Below are 19,076 nucleotides of genomic sequence, written 5' to 3' on the forward strand. Positions count from 1 at the left end.
TCTTTCACCAATTCCTTTCACTACCTGCACAACACTCCCTTCCCCTCTCATTGTTCAAACTGAATTAGCATCCACCCAATAATGATTAGCATTATTATATTACAGAGCAAAGTTTTGGATTACAGCCCTGGCTGTTAGAGGGAAAAGGTTGCACCATTCCGTTTTGTTAATGATTTGTTAAAGGTTTACACCACAATATATCAGAATAGATAGCTACTTTTAGGGTTCCTGAAATAATAATGCAGAATGGAAAGCAGTCATATCATCACCACACATGACATTAGACATGCCCCCAAAACTTCACAGCTCAAGATAAGAGTCCAAGAAAGAACAATTATATCAGTCTGCTTTGTTGTAAACTGATGGGTTTAAATTTATTGCAGTGACTATAATCTTTTATAAGTACAGTAGAATCCCACTTATCCAACACTCGCTTATCCAATGTTCTGGATTATCCAACGCATTTTTGTAGTCAATGTTTTCAATACATCGTGATATTTTGGTGCTAAATTCGTAAATACAGTAATTACTACATAGCATTACTGCGTAATGAACTACTTTTTCTGTCAAATTTGTTGTATAACATGATGTTTTGGTGCTTAATTTGTAAAATCATAACCTAATTTGATGTTTAATAGGATTTTCCTTAATCTCTCCTTATTATCCAACATATTTGCTTATCCAACGTTCTGCTGGCCCGTTTACATTGGATAAGTGAGACTCTACTGTACTATAATGGTATTACTATAATTTTACAAAAAAGTAAATCTTTGTAAAAGAGCATTGTGAACTATAACTGAGTAACTCTCCAAGAATCTTAAACACTTTAGACAGCAATTGTATTTGTTCCAGGCTCACCACAGCAGCCAATCTAAATGAAAAATGCCCATTCAGACATCTAAAGAGGAGTCCTTAAGAATGCTGTGACTTCCTAATACGTGGAAGCAGATGCTTTCTCTTTCACCAATGTGTACTTAGTCCCATCTTGAGAAGTTTCTATCCCGTAAGGCCCCATAACTTGACTAATGCAACGAGAGCAATAGAATTATATAAGCTTTTAAATTATTTTCTTGAAATAAATACAGTGTTCTCTCACTACTTCGCGGTTCACTTTTCGCAGATTCACTGTTTCGCGGTTCTTCAATAAACTCTAAAAGAATATTATAAATCATAAAAAATTACAATTTACAGCTTAAGAAAGGGAGGAAGGAGAAGCTAAAGGGAGAGAAAAGGAGCCTAAGCGGCACAGGAGAAGGTTGATAAAGACTTAAAATAGTGTATAACTACTAAAATAATGTATAAATATTAAAATAAATAGTGCCCCTACTTCATGGATTTTCACTTATTGCGGGTGGTCCTGGAACCTAACCCCAGCAATAAGTGAGGCAACACTGTAGTTATAAGTGTATTCTAGATGAATATGCATACCAGATGGAAACAAGGTTTTTAAATTTCAGATAAAAATAAGTTCTGATTCCAGTAGACCATTGCCTGAATCCTTTATTCAAGTTATAAAATGAAAAAAAGGCATAAAACACACCAGCCTGGGATTGTCAAAGACCTTAGGACTTATATTGATTAACTTCTGGCTGCTAATTGAAATAGAAACAACAAACAAAGAAGTTAAAAATCATAGTTGTAACTCAAGTTTTAATAACTGTACTAATCTTTTAATAGAGAAAACAGGCTGGGGGTGTCATGTTAAGTTATACTACTTTCACCAGAAATCTCCTGGCCCAGACAGGAATTTTTACCCTTTACAGATGTACCAATGTATCTGACAGAGACAATTCCTGAAATTTGGATTTCCCCCTAAAAGCTTGGTATTAATAGAAATATATATTTAAAATACAGTAGAGTCTCACTTATCCAACACTCGCTTATCCAACATTCTGGATTATCCAACGCATTTTTATAGTTAAGGTTTTCAATACATAGTGATATTTTGGTGCTAAATTCATAAATACAGTAATTCCTACATAGCATTACTGTGTATTGAACTACTTTTTCTGTCAAATTTGTTGTATGACATAATGCTTTGGTGATTAATTTGTAAAATTATAACCTACTTTGGTTTAATAGGCTTTTCCTTAATCTCTCCTTATTATCCAACATATTCACTTATCCAACGTTCTGCCAGCCCGTTTACGTTGGATAAGCGAAACTCTACTGTAGTTTAGTTTGCTGTAATTGCTTGAGTCCAGCCTTTAGAAATGTATCATATCACCTTCAAGATTTCGCAACAATAATCAGCTTGTTTCTAGTCAATTTAATCATAAACAGATATCTTAAAATAAACCTTATTATAAATTATGGTTCATTCACATGACTTAGGAACATTTTGGATGATTGCTCCCAAATGTAGGCTGGCACTCAGAAACTTTACTGTTCAGAAACAATGTGTACTGGATGGTGTAAAGGAGACCTCCCTAATTTTCTTGCCAAAAATGGGGGAATGGAGGGTGGATGAGTGGATGACAGATCATTGTTGCACAATGTCTCTCTAAACAAAAATGATAAATTTATTTTGTAACTGTTGAGTATTCTATATTTAGTATACATATGGAAACAATTTGTTGTAAAATGCATAGCTGTGCTGAAGAAGTTATATTTACTTTTGTGCTTTTAAATTTTTATTCATTCACTCAAAACATTTGCAAAATTAGGAAAAATACTATGTAAGGATAAATTTATAATAGACTGCTTGCACATGAATTTATCATTAAAAAGTAAGAACTGATTATTGAATTCACTGGAATGTTATGCTGTTATGAAAACTGTGCTCCCAGTGTAGTGATTTGAGAGTTGGACTAAGACTCTGGAAGCAGAGTTCAAATCTGCGTTCAATCATGGAAATCTACTGGATGACCTGAGTCACACCCTTTCAGCCTTAGAGGAAGCAATGGCAAATCATGCCAAGAAAATCTTGTGATAGGTCAGAAATAACTTGAAGGCACACAACAACAATGATCAATGGAAGAAGTTATGTTATATTGGTTGCACTTATACTTCAGTAGAGGGAGCACTGACTCCATAATGATTGGGCATAACTAGTTTTTTGTGAAACAGTTATATATTTACGACAAGGGCTTTAATTTAGAAAAAAGAAGGAACAGGACAAAGAGTACCATTCCACCATTCCATGCTAAGTGTTCAAGCCTAATTTAACCATCTGACTGCATGCGAAAGGCCACAGGAAAAAACAGATCTAGAAAATACAGTATATGAAAAACTGCTTATCAGTCTGTAAAGTCAACAAGCAGGCTTTGCTACATTGACATATGCATTAAATTAAATATAATCAGAGTTGAAAGCTGATCTAAATTTAAACCGATTATAAAAAGCATGTAGGGTACATAGAGATTTCAAACAAATAGAAATAACCTAATACTGCCCAAGACATACAGACCACACCTGGCTACTTATATTTAATTAATTACAGCCAATATACCTAATAATAAAGAATCATGGATTAATATTTTCAGTGAACTGGGGGCTCAATGATCTCTCCTGATAGTTTTTTCCCCCTTCATTTTAGTATTAACTGAACTAACTTCACTCTGAAAATCATCATGGAAGGACCAAAAGCCTAACCCTATCACTTTCAATAGTTATTTGGTTGGGTTTTGTTTTTGTTTTTTTTTGGTGCTGCTGCATCTAGGTACCCACACTCATTGCTAATTCATACTTTTCTCATGTCACTTTGCTACCTGAGTGATCCCAGCATATTAGGAATAGTAATCAATCAACTGAGGAAAATATGTCTTGAGTCCAGGCTATTTTAATGGTTATATTTTCCTAAATAGGCTTGCGGTAATTTTTGAGGTCTTCAGGAGAGGTTTTTCTCTCAGAACCAGAAGCTTCAGCACACATTTGGTGGGAACAAAATATAGGACATCCTCAGTGGCTGCTGCCAGGCTCTGGAGTCCCATTTTACAAAGGTTAGATTGGCTTTCTTCTTGTTTCATGGTCAACAAGCATGCCTTTTTTAAAGTTTCAATAGCATTTTGAGAACTTTCTGTTTATAAATAAGTGGCTTTTAATAGTAGGTTGTTCTGCATTTATTCTCGCTTTTCTAGTGAATATGCTTTATATTATATAGCTAGTATATATATATATATATATATATATATATAGAGAGAGAGAGAGAGAGAGAGAGAGAGAGAGAGAGAGAATAATATATAATGCTGTTACAATGAAATTACCTATATTGAGATCAGAATTTGACTACTCAGTCAAATTGGATAACATTGATTGTTAGAATTTGGGAAACATTACTGATATAACTTAAAGTATAAAATTATTGTTAATTAACATTTTGGTGAAAAAGATTTTAGGAACAAACAATGGGACTGATGTGAAAACAGCATAGAGGTTGTTGCTGCTGCTGATCCCTAAAATATTTTGTTATTAGCATTTTCAGAAGTGTTATTTTTGTGATCTTCTTGTTCCAATGTGGCATTGTTTTGATCTGCATCTCGAACTCTTTCTTGCTACTGTCTGCCACTCTCATCAGCATGTAAATATTCACTTGATTCAGCTTATTTGTTAAATGTTAATAAAGAGCAATATTAAAGGTACTTTAGGTCTGATGTGTTTTAGGGCTAGCAATGATAAGAAGGGTTTAGATCAGTGGTTCTCAACCTTGGGTCCCCCAGTGTTTGTAGCCTTCAACTTCCAGAAATCCTAACAGCTGGTAAACTGGCTGGGATTTCTGGGAGTTGTAGGCCAAAAACATCTGGGGACCCCAGGTTGAGAACCACTGGTTTAGATGAATGGACCCCATACTAACACACACACGTGGGGATGGGAATGTTGTGGTTTTAAACGCTGCACTGACATTTATTGTTGTTAAAACCTTGACATAGTATAGGGAATGAATCTAAGCACTGTCTGATCCACCAGCCATTAGATTACATCCAGCACCAGCCCACTTACTAGAAGAACAATATGATAACAGTATCTAGAAGCCATGTGGGTAGAAGTCATTGTAAGATTCCCATTGACACCTGGGGTGAGGTAACAATGATAGATTCCCAAGATGGGCTCAAGATCCCCCTAGGGACTGCCAAAATCAGGGAAATAGGCACACAAGCTCCAATTTCCTTCCAGAACGAATTCAAAACAGTTCAAACTGTCACCAAAAAGTTGCCAAAATTAGAAATCCATGACAGAAAATGACTACATGAGAATTAGCTCAGGAGAAAGGGGATAGGAACGGTAGGGAGAAGGGAAGCACTTCAAAAGAAGGCTGGCCAGAAGTGCAACCAGGGATCAGCTATATTCTCCCTAGATGACTTGCTCTTCAACATGTTCACTAGAGTGTCCTGTCTCCAGAGACCCAATCAAGCCTTCAGACTGGCTGGCCTTTTCTCACATTTGCAGAATGCTTATCCTTGATGCAGGGCTCACTGGGAAGATGTGTTACATAGAATATTGTGATCCTTTCCTCCCCAGCTCTCCAGAGCCAGCCGGAGAGCTGCCAGCAGATAGTAGATGAGGAAGCAAGAGAGAAAGAGAGTGGGGGAGGGAGAAGGGAGAAATCAAAGTGTTTCCACTTTTGCTTCTAAGTTCTTAGCACTATGTGAACAAAAATAAACCCACTAAAGGATATAAAGCTCCTTGTTGAGTTTTTCTATTCTTGATAAAAACAAGAATAGAGTAGAACTGAAGGAAGTTACACAATGCAACACTCCCTGCATACTATAACAACTTCAGGCCAAAGGGAGAAATACTAGTCTTTCAGAATCTGACATTTTGAAATGGCCCTGGATGCTTGAAGCTCTTCTAATGAGCAAATAAATTAATTTCCTTTCCATACATACTCTGCTCCTTCACCACAAATCAGGATTTACTTTTTCCTGTTTCATCCACTTATATTGCTTTGCAACCGAAAGCATTGCCATTCCCAGCAACACAAAATGTTTATCACCTTTTCCCCAGCATACAACCCAAGGCAGTTTGCAACATGTTTTTAAACTTTTAGTACAAATGTTAATGGCTGTTCCAACACTGATAGAATGGAGCTCATCTATTTTCCCTATCTATTTTCTTTATGCATCCAAGGAATGTATGGACCAGGAGCTCTTGTCCATACATTCCTTGAATGCATAAAGAAAATGTATCTTAAAACATTTAAAACAGACTGCATGGGTTAAGTCACTCCTTCATTCATAGCAGTAAGACCTCATTCCTGTGTTCTTAATCTCACACAGTCTTAGAGGGGAAGTCATAGGGAGGAGAGAGAAAGCTTGTTTTCTGTTGCCCTGGAGACTAGGACGTGGAACAATGGCTTCAAACTACAAGAAAGGAGATTACACCTGAACATTAGGAAGAACTTCCTGTGAGAGCTGTTCAGTAGTGGAACTCTCTGCCTTGGAGTGTGGTGGAGGCTCCTTCTTTGGAAGCTTTTAAGCAAAGGCTGAATGGCCATCTGTTGGGGGTGCTTTAAATGTGATTTTCCTGCTTCTTGGCAGGGGGTTGCACTGGATGGCCTGTGAGGTCTCTTCCAACTCTATGATTCTATGAAGAGACCACACGAGCCATCTAGTCCCTGCCATGGAGGAAAAGCACATTCGAAGTACCTATGGCAGATGGCTATCCAGTCTCTGTTTAAAAGTCTTCAAAGGAACCTCCACCACACTCAGAAGCAGAGAGTCCCACTGCTGAATAGCTCTTACAGTCAGGAAGTTCTTCCTAAGAGTCAGGTGAAATCTCCTTTCCTATAATTTGAACCTATTGCTTCCTATAATTTGAACCTATTCCAGGGAAGCAGAAAACAAGCCTGCTCCTTTCTCCTTTTGACATTCTTTCACCAATATATACATAGCTATCATGTCTCCTCTCAACCTTCTCTTCTTCAGGCTAAACATACCCAGCTCTTTCAGAAGCTCCTCATAGAGCATGGTTTCCAGATTTTTGTTCATTTTAGTTGCCCTTCTCTGGATATGTTCCACTTTGTCAATATCTCTTTTAAATTGTGATACCCAGAATTGGACATAGTATTCCATGTGTGGTCTGACCAAAGCAGAATAAAGGGGGACCATGAACTTCCCTTGATCTAGATCTTCTAGACTGCTGAAAGTTTTTGGTAAGTGTTGCATCATTTGTGTTCCTCAGTTCCAGAGTCATATGACATTTCTTGAATGAGTTCCAGAAAAATGCCAGACAATAATCATTCATGTTTATTCATTGATAAGCAGGGGAGGGGGATAACACAAAGAGAAGATGATTTCAAATTGGGTTTTCAAAACATTTCAGAGCATGGTTTTTAGATAGTAACTCTATAACTTGCTTTGTTACCACTCTGTCCTGAATGTAGCTAAGTTTCCCAACTCCCAACCACTTACATGCATTTTCTGTGGCTTGAGCGGTATTCATGCTGTCTGAAAAACATATTTCAAAATTTTCCAATATTTCATTCCCACATAATGTCTATTTTAACATTTGAAAGGAATCTGTAATAGAAGCAGAACCACTAAAAGTCTTCACTAAATGTAGTTTCTGTTGAAAATGGTCCCCTTAAATTTAGTTGGTATATGTAATATCTAAATTCATTGACCATTGAATATTCAATATTTTTTTGGAGCTTCAACAGACTGGTTAGATTTTGTTCTGTTCCTAGCATATATTTCCCAAGTTTTACAAGAGTCTGGTTGCTTCAAAATTCCAGTTTCTAAATCTATGCAAATGATTCCATGACAACAGCAGAATTGTAACAGGAAAGCAATTACTTAGAAATGACATAATGAATGCTTCAATTAGTTTCTCAGCATATTTTAATTAAAAGTGAACAAAAGATTCTGTATGTTCTGTATTACTATAGCTTTTAAACTGAGTACATACAGTATAGTTCTTGAATTATCAGTCCTTGTCTATCAGGACATTCTTTTGCAGTCAAAATAAGCTGTAATGAGCTTCAGACTCAGAGATAGGAATTGTAAGAGGTCTTAGTTGTTTCACTACCCATCATCTGTTCACTAAATCATGCTGCTATCCCATTTCCAGGATAAAAAGTACAAGGACTACGACTTGAGGAGAATAGCTGGGAGAGGATTTTGAACAGTGGAACTGCTAAGAATGAAAAACTGGGAATGCCAGGTTTCCACACACTTTGAAGCCACACATTACTTTTTTGTATTATAAAATAAAATTTTAATTAAAATAAAATAATGACATTGTTCGGCTATCACTCTAATACTAGGGGGGCAAAATGTGGTACATAAGCCATATACATCCCTAACCCTCTTTGTTCAGCCCACAAGTTCCTTGACATCATGTAAACTAAAGCAAACATGAGCCACCACTGAAATTATTGATTTGCTGCCAACATTCAGTGGCAAACTGTGACTATAGTTTCCTAACAGAGAGGAAACTATTATACTGCTGCCAATCAAAGCTCCTTGTTACTGCACAGAGGGCTAATAATAAAACACAAAAGCTTATTATTATCAACCAAGCCCCTTCCATTTTGACATTTTTAATCCGTTTAATTCCACTGATAGTGAAAATGCCCATGGAGGGGAGGCCTGAGAGGGCACTTAATTGTCTTCAACAACTGTTCAGTTGTAATTTCAGGGCTAAACTAATAATGAGGAGTTGAGAAGTTTGCCCATGTCTGTTCTAATCCCCACTTGGCCATGACAACCTACTGGGTCAGCAAGTCACACTCTCTCAGTCTCAGAGGAAAGCAAGTGCAAATTCTCTCTGCCAAGAAAACATCATGATAGGACTCCTACAGCACATGAAGAAACCCATCTGTGATGGATTGTTCCTCGTGCCATCCTGAAAATGCCAGTGAGGTTTACTTTTTGAACAGTTTACTCCAACAGGCTCTTTTCTGTGTCTTTTTTTTTTTTTTTTTACAAATAACCAGACTTAAAAGACTAGTTGGCAATAAAAAATGTTTGTATTTCACCTTTCCAGTTTACTTTGGTAATTTTTTGCCTCAGTATATTGCAGTATCTCCTAACAAACATACACATACACACTTTAATTTCTCAGCTACAGAGAGGTGTTTAAAATTTCTTATTATTTTGAAAGAAGAAGAAAGATCAGGGCTGACAACAAAGAAACAAGAATCAAAATGAAGGCCGGACACTCAATAGAACATTTTTGCTACTATAGCTCAATAGTAATACTATTTACTTATTTCTTGAACAATACACTGGGATATTATTAATCATAGTACAGTTCTTCAAATCATTACGAATTCTGGGGGACGTAGCTGAAAAAAAGGAAACATGTTCAGATCAGTGCTAAGAAATATTGAAACTATGTTCCAAAATGTAACACCTTCATTTTACAATTTTATGTTACAATTGCATTTCTGCAATGATTGTAAAAACAAATAAAACACGCAACCTACAATAGTAATTCAAATCGTGACATACCTAATTGTTGAAATAGAAGAGCCACACTAGTTCCTGTAACAGGGAGACTATCGTGTAAAGGAGTTTGTATCAGCTGTCTGTCTCCTGCTCCTAGGGAAAACAGCTTCTGTAGAAAAATATTTTAATACACTATTATTGCTTCTGCAATATGCAATTGCTTGTGTTATTATCATCTGCAAATTAAGTGACATTGATATTTTAATGACATTTTATTCAATATCATGAAATCCTAGATACTATAAATATCTAACAGCTCACTTGTAGCACTTCTAAATTATTACATTTGTTCTAGGTCTATTGAACAAATGCATGCCTCTGTCCTAGATACCTGAGAGTTAACTGAGAGACTTAATCCAATGAATTTTTTGTGTATCATAAACACATCCTAAGTGAGCAGGGAAATCTCTCACTTTCCTACTAGGTTTTGAAGAAAGCCAGCAACATGAGCATTTTGTTGACCCTGACTTTAAATGCCATACCCAGTAAAATAAAATTTGCCACTTTATAGGTTCCTGAATCTTTCTTCCAAGTACTCTAATCCAAAAAACCCTTATGCAACTTCTCTCAACCATCTTTACTGGTTGGATTCCATTAATCCTTCTATTCTACTTATTTCTTGTGTGCTTCAAGTTGCATATCATAATCTCTCTTGCACAATTAAAGGAAACCACAGAATGCAGACTAATACCATGAAAATCTGGGGATGCTACGTAATATTTGCCTAACAAAAGAATAAAATATCCATCCAAGTGACAAAAGATGGGAGTGATGGAATGACAGCTGCAAAAGTAGGGTTTGAATGTTGCTGCTTGGGATTGACTAGTAGGTTGAACAGAGAAAAAAGCAGGATAAATGAAGACAAGATGGATAGGTGATTCATGTCTTCTTAAAGAGGCTGCAAAATATGCTACTATATGTAACCCTTTCACAAGATCTCAAAAAAAATGAACAAATAAAAAATTAAAATAAGAGCAATTCAAAAATGAAAATCAGTAAGGGATATTTTAAATAGTTCAAAAGATCCAAAACAATAAAACCATTTAAAGTAGTTTAAAACCAGCTATGGATGTTAAACTCCAAAAGCATTGATAATGTTAGCATTAGCACACCTTGAGTTAAACTAAATCTAAAAGAGTAATACCTTTGTTATCCAACCAAAATGCAAAAAGTACAGCATGCAAGTTTTTGAAGCTTCACTGGCTTCACCATTAGGCAAAGAAGTTAAAAATCGCACACAAGAAGTGATGATAATAGAATCACAGACCTATATTTTGGCTCAGATGTTAGTTCCATTGTTAGTGAAGATAATGTAGAGCAGAATCCGTAATCATTGACCAAGGCAGTTCAGATTTCCAGGAGTTGAATTTTTTTTTCGTGTCAGGAGCAACCAAAGTTGCTTCTGGAGTGAGAGAATTGGCTGTCTGCAAGGACGTTACCCAGGGGACGCCCGGATGTTTTTGATGTTTTTACCATCCTTGTGGGAGGCTTCTCTCATGTCCCTGCATGGAGCTGGAGCTGATAGAGGGAGCTCATCCACACTCTCCCCGGGTAGGATTTGAACCTAGCAGCTTTCAGGTCAGCAACCCAACCGTCAAGTCACGAGGCTTTTATCCCCCAGGCCACTGGAGGCTCTGGAGTTGAATTTGAAAACATCTAAAGTGCTAAAGTTTGGGAAATTTTAGTCTAGAGAGATATCACTGCATTCAGAGACCACTCCCCTTCTTGAACATGTGGTAACTGGACCAAGAAGTAACAACCCAGTGAAGTAACTGTGACCCAGATCTCAGAGAATGCTCCAAAGCCAATGCCAGTAAAGGGAACAGAAACTGGGGAGATGCCTGCTGACATTTCAAAGAGAAAATACAAGCCAAAAGGTGGCCCAATGATAGTGGCTGCACCCGAGAGCCTGAGTCAAAAGGAAAAACAGCCTCAAACACAAGAAGCTTCAATATAGATTATCATCTCCTGCCACAATGGAGCTGGAACCTGATCCAAGTATTCCAATACAGAAGCTGATCCCAACTGAGTGGCAGCCATTTCAATTTGTGCAGCCTGAGAATTTGGATAGGATCCTTGGGGAGGTGAGAGTGTGATGACTCATGGGCCATGTAGTCCCGTTCCTAGTACTATTGTGGCAGATGAAGAGAAAAACTTGGGTTTTCCACCGTTTCAGCCAGAATTGGAGCCCTTGCACCTGCAAGATGTTTGGCCACAAGAAGTCAGCCAAACAAGCCTTGAGCAGAAATCTCCCCCATTTTCTCGCCGGGATTATTATAATCAAGATAGAAGCGCTCGGGAGGCGACTCGCAGGAGCGCCAGGATAGCTGCCAGACAATTAGCTGATTAAGTCTGTTTCCCTTGGGAAACTTTGAGGAGTCATGCATCTGGACACAGTATGGGTTTCGTTTCTTGTTCCCCAGGGAAAGTGTTCCATGGCGGGAAAACAAGATCCTATATAGGTGTTTGCCCGCAAAGAAATCCTTGCAGAGTCAATTCGTCAGCTGGAGGAGTGAGATCGTGTGTAGACTTCGTACTCCAGTTCCCTGTTTCCCGGATCAAGTTTCCAGCCTTGCCTTGTCCCGCGTTTACCACGGACCTTGTTTTTGCTCTTGCTGCCTTGTTTCGAGTCTTGTTCTAGACAAGTATCAAGTTTGCTTCCAGCCTATTTGCCAAGTTTCTATGGACTTAAGGACCTTGTCTTCTCCCCACACTTTGCTTGGCAAAGTGTGTGTTTCGGTTATTGGATTATAACTTTGGATTTTAATATCATATATTGGACATTATTTTCCTGGACTATATTTGACCTTTCCTGAAAGGTCTACTTCTGAACTATATTCTACACTTGTTTTTATTGACTTTATATATTTTCTTAATAAAGATATTAGATAGATTCTGGTCTCTGCGCTTGGTTATTGGTGCTCTGCAGCCAGGGTCCTGACAGAGAGCCATATGTGTTCTAATTCCTTGCTTTCTGTCTTATCAAACAAGCAGAGAGGATGAAGGGTGTTGTCAATGTCTCCTTGGAACAAGGCCTGTATTAAAAATACTGTTTCTGAACAACTATCGACCACTGTCCAACCTTTTGTTTTGGGGCAAGGTATTGGAGAGTATGGTGTCCTCCCAACTCCAGGGGTTTCTGGATAAAATTGATTATTTAGATCCATTTAAATCTGCTTTCAGGCCTGGTTACGGAACAGAAAAAGCTTTGGTCACCTTGTTGGATGACTTATGAAGAGAACTGGACAGGGGTGTGTGTCCCTTTTTGGTTCTCTTGGAGGCTTTCGATACCAATTAACATGGTATCCTTCTGGATCGCTTCGCTGGGATGGGACCCAGAGGCACTGCTTTACAGTGGGTCCATTCCTTCCTGGAGGGGTGCCCTCAGAAGGTAGTGTTGGGGCACTCCTATTCAAACTCTTGGCCATTGACCTGTTGGGTCCCTCAGGGTTTCAGTTTGTCCCCCATGCTATTTAACATATAGATGAAACCACTGGGAGAGGTCATCTGGAGTTATGGAGTGCAGTTCATCTATATGAAGATGAAACCCAACTCTATTACTCCTTTCCACCAAGGGAAATGTCCTAGTCCTAAACCAGTGACTATCATAAGTAATGAACTGGATGAGGGAAAACAAATTGAAACTTGATCCAGATAAGGCAGGTGATCTTGATCAGTCTGAAGGTAGATTAGGAAATAGGTATCCAGTCTATGCTAGATAGGATTACCTTCTCTCTGAAGACACAGTCGACAATTTGGGTGTACTCGGCGTGGTCAGGAATGCCTCTGCACATTTGAAACTTGTGCATCAACTGTGTCCATTCTTTGAGACATCAGACCTGATCATGGTGATAAATGCCTTAGTTACATCTCCATGTATCTGCACTGGAGAAGTGTTTGGAATCTTCAGGTAGTCCAAAGAACTGCAGTCCGATTGGTAACTGGGGTATGCTACAGGGAATACGCAATTCCCGTGGTGCAACCGCTACACTGGCTGCCAGTTTGTTTCCAGGCACAATTCAAATTTCAAACAGGTTCAGGCTATTTGGCAGATTGTATCTCCCTGTACAAACATGCCCAGACCCTGAGATTCTCAGGAGAAGCCCTTCTTTCAGTCCCACCACCATTGCAAGCACGGCTGGTGGGAATGTGAGAGAGGGCCTTCTTGGTGGATGCCCCTGAGCTATGGAACTCTCTGCCTACAGATGCCAGAATGCCCCCTTCCTGCTATCCTTCTGGTGGCAGACTAAAACCTCTTTATTCAGGCAGACTTTTAAAGAGAAACATTTTAAGACTGAATCAGGGATGGTGCTGTATGGCATTGGGTTATTTTAACTGTTTTAAAGTATTTCACGTGTTTGGTCTACCTTGGTCCTTGGCCATGGTATTTCTGAGAGTCAGTGACATTGAGGAGCTCCATTAGTAATTCAGGATTACTATGAACAAGGATTGATAAAGTGGTTTAAAGGTTTCATAGTACTTCAGCATCAGAAGTCATGGTGAAGGGTGTGGTGAAGTGGTTTTATTTTTTGTGGGATAGGGTTTTGGGTACGTGTATGGTTTGTCATGTGTAATACATCGTGTGTTGTTGTTTGAATGTTATGGTGAACTCTTATATTAAAAAATTAAATTAGTTGAAAGCTTTGACTGAAAATAGTGGATAACATGTAGAAATGTGTTTTAAGTTACTGATATTAAAATGCATTAATATGCATATGTTACTTAACTATATCTGCTATGGTTTGTTGTTCTGTTGTGTACAATAGCTATAATAAATTGTTTACCAAGGTAAAAAAACACCAGTTTGCACAGCAAAAAAGAGAGAAAAATAACCACATCAGTTGTGAGGTGTTTTATCAATTTTAATCAAATTCAGATCATCTTAACTAACAAGAACAGTGACATCTGAAACAAAAAGTAGGGCTGTGACTCTAACATCAACACATTTCTTCTTTTATATTCTTTTTAGTATATTTGCCTGGTAAAGAGGCCACTGAGGCTTTGAAACTTGCATGAAGCATTTTGTCTGTTTGGACTGGCCAATAAAGGTATTAGTGTTGTTGTTGTATTTTAATGTATAGCCATAATGGCTACCCCTGAATATGTTTTCAAATCAAACTAATTACCAATCTCAGTATGTTCTTCTTTGATACAAGTTTCTTAAGCACAGAGTGCCATCAGTTAAAAAGCATCAGGCAGCAAGAAATGGTCTTTCTCATTTCTTGAGGCCTGCTTCTTTTTAACTAGAGATGGCAGAAACTCAAACTTGGAATTCCAGCATATAAGGCATGTGCTCCAAAGCAAGATCAAAAGGATGGAAATAGAGCACGAATTCAGGCATGGGATAATGAAACATTTGAAGCCTGGTAACTGCCATCAGTGAATATAAATACTAATTCAGTTTAGGTATACACAACATTAGTTGATGAACAATTTCAGTTTCTTCTATTGTTCATTTTTCAGTATAGTCTGTTAACTTTAATGTGGCACTTTAATAAGTCCCCCTTGACACTGTGCTCCAGGGGGCTGGGGAAAGGATCTTATCTATGAGTACTGTCATCACACCCTGCTTCTGAAATTTGTTGGGATAACTGGCCAGTCACTATCAGAACAGAAAGAACTGTATACAAATGCTGTGCACGTATTAAACATAAGCTTTAAATTATCAATATGTAACACATTTTTTTCAATACTGTAATCTTTGTGTATTGTAACATTCTCCATACTACAAATATATATGGCTAACTGAAATACAGATTTACATCAGAATGTAAAGACTCGATAATAGCATAGCTGAAGGAGAGAAAAACTACATCTAAACTAAGAGGGGGAAAATATTTTGAAATACCAGTAATAAAAAAGGTTGAATGTTGCAAATTTTCTGATCGGAATTAAAGGCAAACTCAATGACAAAATTAACCCCCTGACCTTACTGTGGAATGGAATTCTTGCTCTCTTCAGAAGGTGGGCCATTGGGGCATATTCCATTGAACTATGGTCCTTTATTAAAGCAAAATATTTGAAGAATTTATTGTTGCTTTCTTCATAAATTAAATTAACTGGATAAATACCCCTTTCCCTATTTACCTGTGACCCTCCAGCAGCAGGGACAAAGCATGAACAGAGATTTGCAATGAGATTTTCCAATGAGACATTCAGATTGTCCACATACACAGTGTAGACCAAGCCAAGGCAAGCCTAAAATATGAAATAAAAACAAATAAAATTGAAACCTGGGGAGAGCCAAATTATAAAAGATACACATTTATAGTAAGAAATACATTCTTGAAATCCTATTTTATTGAAAGAAATGTAACACTACGATCTTAAGATTTTTGGGGGAGTTTAGACTGTTGTTTTCTATAAGCATATGTGTCCTGTATATACAAAAACCAATGTATACAGAAATTTTGGCATGGACAATTAAATAAACTGAATTAGGAAGCATAACAAAGCTCAATAAATGCTTTCATTAATAGTAATAAAAAATGAGCCAGCCTTTATTTAACTTTAGAAACTTTGCCGTTGGCCCTCCAGATCCATGGGGATTTGGTTCCAGTACCCTACAAGGATGCCAAAAAATGTAAATGGTCATGCTCCGTGTTATTAACATTGTCACCATTTTAGGCATGGAATGTGATCAAGAGGGCCCACTGTATATCTTACTTTTCTATATGAATACAAAGTATACAATGAAATTATATCCCTGTTCTGTAGTAATTGAGATTTACACCTGCCTTTCTATATGTGTCTTACCACAACATATGGCTTACAGGACACAGAAAGCAATTACATATAACTCAAAATGTTACTGTTTCATCCATTTTGCTATTTTTTTGCCTGCCAACTGGCTTTATATTAAATAAAAGAAGTGACCAGTAATTGGAATATAAGCATTATAGATCAAGTCTTCAAAAAACTAATAGCTTTGAGTCTGAGCCAAACTGTTCCTTCCTCATGGTGCTCTAGGCATTAAGCCTATTTTAACCACAATATAAAAGTAGGATCTAAATCATAACTGAAACAAGTGAATAGGACATAAGACATTTTACTTGTTTTAAGTTGTCTAGTATACTTCATCCCTCTTAAATGTAAATGTTAGACAGGGTTAGCTCTGACTTCAGTAATTCAGATATACTTTAATTGTAGCATCCTGTAGCTGCTTTAGAACTTGAAAAAATTAGAAGTTCAAATTTAAAATATATTTGTTGAGCAGTCAAAGTTGCGTGAAGTAATATAACACTATCAGAAACAGTGAATTGCTTCCTTTGAGGATGGGTGAGATGACATTTGGGGTGAGGCTGAAAAATCTTCCCCACATTGTTTATACTTACCCAAAGTATCCTTGTTACTACTTCACAAATGCTATGCTGCATAAGAAAATGAACTAAATCATTTGCATAAAGTTCACAGTATGAACTGGGAAATAGGATTCTATTTTGGTTCCCCTACACAATGAGCTGTGAGAACTACTGTATAGAACATAATCTTGGCAGTGACGCACTCCCAAGCTCTGGGCTGATCCTATTCACCTAAGCTGTTCACAGGAACTTCCTGGTTAGGAAGGACCATAAAACCTTCTTTACTGGATTGGGACTTTGCCTGCCTGACAAACAAAAGTTCTTAGCTCTGGTACACTCCTTAGCTTTGACTCCCTGCCACAACTCCTAAAGTCTGTGTATGGCACAACTATGACATTAGCTGAAATTTAAAGATACGTTATTTCAGAACCGCATAGGAACAAAACTGGGGGAGAGCAGGCAGTTTATCTGTAACTTTGGTTCTTCAAGAGATTATTTGTGAACTCACACATATGGGATTTTCTGCACCTCTTTGGAAACTTTTAGACTAGATCTCCTTGGCTGAGGGTCCATCCCCCTTTCAACTACACAGACTCAGTGCAATTCCCACTCAAAATGCCTCAATTCCATGTCCACCAGAGCAACCAGCAACAAAGGAAGTCGAGTATACCAACAGATGGGAGGGGGTGGGTTGTAGAGTTCACATGTGAGCATTCTATGAACCAGAGTTACAAGTAAGCAATCTGCTTCTACTTTGTGGTCTCTGTGTCTCATAGTTGGTGAAAATTAACATGCTATACACATCTAAATGGAGGGTGGAACTATGTTAATGAGAACTGATGAACAGAAAAACAGAAACAGAGCTCAAAGAGATGCTTGGTAGAAACACCAGCCAAATACATAGAAAAAGTAAAGACAGTCCATGTAGAATGAAAACAGATAGAAAAAGGCTTTGGATATTTTGTAGTCTAGTAATAAGATGGTAGTATCTTTTGGAAGGAAAATGTAATCTGGAAACAGGACCAGTTTGTGTTTGTGGAATTGGAGGAAAGGCAATTCCATCCTCAAAGTGGCCAGCTCACTTGCTCTTCTGGCAGAGATGAGAGCAATAAAAAATACAGCCTTCTACATAAGGATTTTCTCATTTTTGGTAGCATGAAAAAGGCCATCAAACAGAAGTCTTCAATGATGGCTCTAGCTTCAGCAAGAGACTGCACTGCAGAATTAGCAGTGTGCCAGTCTCTTGGGTAGACAAAATAGGAACCTCAAGGTAGAAAGCATATGCATCCTTCCTATCCTCCTCAGGCAGACTTTCTCTCATAGGTCCTGATGCCCTCATGCAAGCCTTATAGTCAGAGATGTAGAATACCACAATAGAATAGACTTTATAATCCATGAGCTCAGACCTGTATCTTTGTCCATCCAGGAGTGAAGTGGATGGCTTAGTTTGGTTAGAGAAGGGTTCCCAACCTTTGATCCTCCAGTGGTGGCCACAATTATTGACATTTGGCCAAGTTGTCTGAAGCTTCTGGGAGTAGAAGTCCCCAACACCTGGAAGGATCAAGGTTGGGAGTCACTGGTTTAGAGGTAGCTGCCTGCACAATGATCAAGTTTGGAAACAGGTGTTTGAAAAGCATGGCACAGTTGGAATATTGGATCTGACACAGTCTTTTGAAATGGCAGAATAAAAATAATTGATGAAACTTACTTCTAAGAATATTTCATAACATTCACCAAAGTGGGTAGGGATTGAATAGCCACTAGAGGTAAAGCTTTGGAAATAATACAAAAAAAAAATGGATGAGAAGCTGTGGCAGGAGGCTGCTGAATATTCCATTCCAAAATCTTAGTCATTCCCAGCTCCTGAGTAAATAAATGTCTTGGTGGAGACAGCAGGTTCTAGCTGGCCACATTTAGGTCTATTAATTGACTTGGTGGAGGAGGAAAAGGTGAATTGGAATTAGTGACTTCAGAGGCAGAGGAGTGGAGCTTCCTCTCAAGACATCAGAAGGAAGGAAAGTCACAGGAGGAAAGTAACTGCATAGTCCTTCCTCTGAAAACACTGATGAAAAAGCCTGTGGTTGTGAAAAGGGACAAGAAGGAATATCCAGAGGCCTCACACCCATGGATCTAGTAGTGGAAATTGTTTGGTTTAGAAGAGCTGACTGATCTGATTGAGAATATGGAGATGGACACAAAAGAAACGTCAATAGTGGGTCTCTCAGCACTAGAGGAGCTCAAAATATAGCATATCCAGTCACAGACATATTTTAGTAGGATGGACATGGAGAATAGGGCTCTATCATCATGGCAGGGTGGGTTGGTAATGGTTCCAGCCTAGTAGAGGATGTGCCCAACAGTTGTTGTAATATTACACTACTGGTGG

General features: G+C 38.0%; 1 protein-coding gene across 14 annotated transcripts in view; it reads right to left on the minus strand.

The window, feature by feature from the left end:
- sbf2 (SET binding factor 2) overlaps positions 1 to 19,076 on the minus strand; it is a 339,926-nt gene that overhangs the window by 155,642 nt on the left and 165,208 nt on the right. For 12 of the 14 annotated variants that reach the window (XM_062978926.1, XM_008106934.3, XM_008106960.3 and 9 more), the window contains 2 exons: positions 15,477 to 15,587; positions 9,393 to 9,498 (listed from right to left, as the gene is read on the minus strand). In XM_062978926.1, coding sequence (XP_062834996.1) covers positions 9,393 to 9,498; positions 15,477 to 15,587 — 217 coding nt within the window. The remainder of the gene's footprint in view (positions 1 to 9,392; positions 9,499 to 15,476; positions 15,588 to 19,076) is intronic. The other 2 variants (XM_016993005.2, XM_008106923.3) reach the window with 1 other exon arrangement.

This window comes from Anolis carolinensis, chromosome 1, assembly GCF_035594765.1.
Source record: "Anolis carolinensis isolate JA03-04 chromosome 1, rAnoCar3.1.pri, whole genome shotgun sequence".
Lineage (NCBI taxonomy): Eukaryota > Metazoa > Chordata > Lepidosauria > Squamata > Dactyloidae > Anolis > Anolis carolinensis.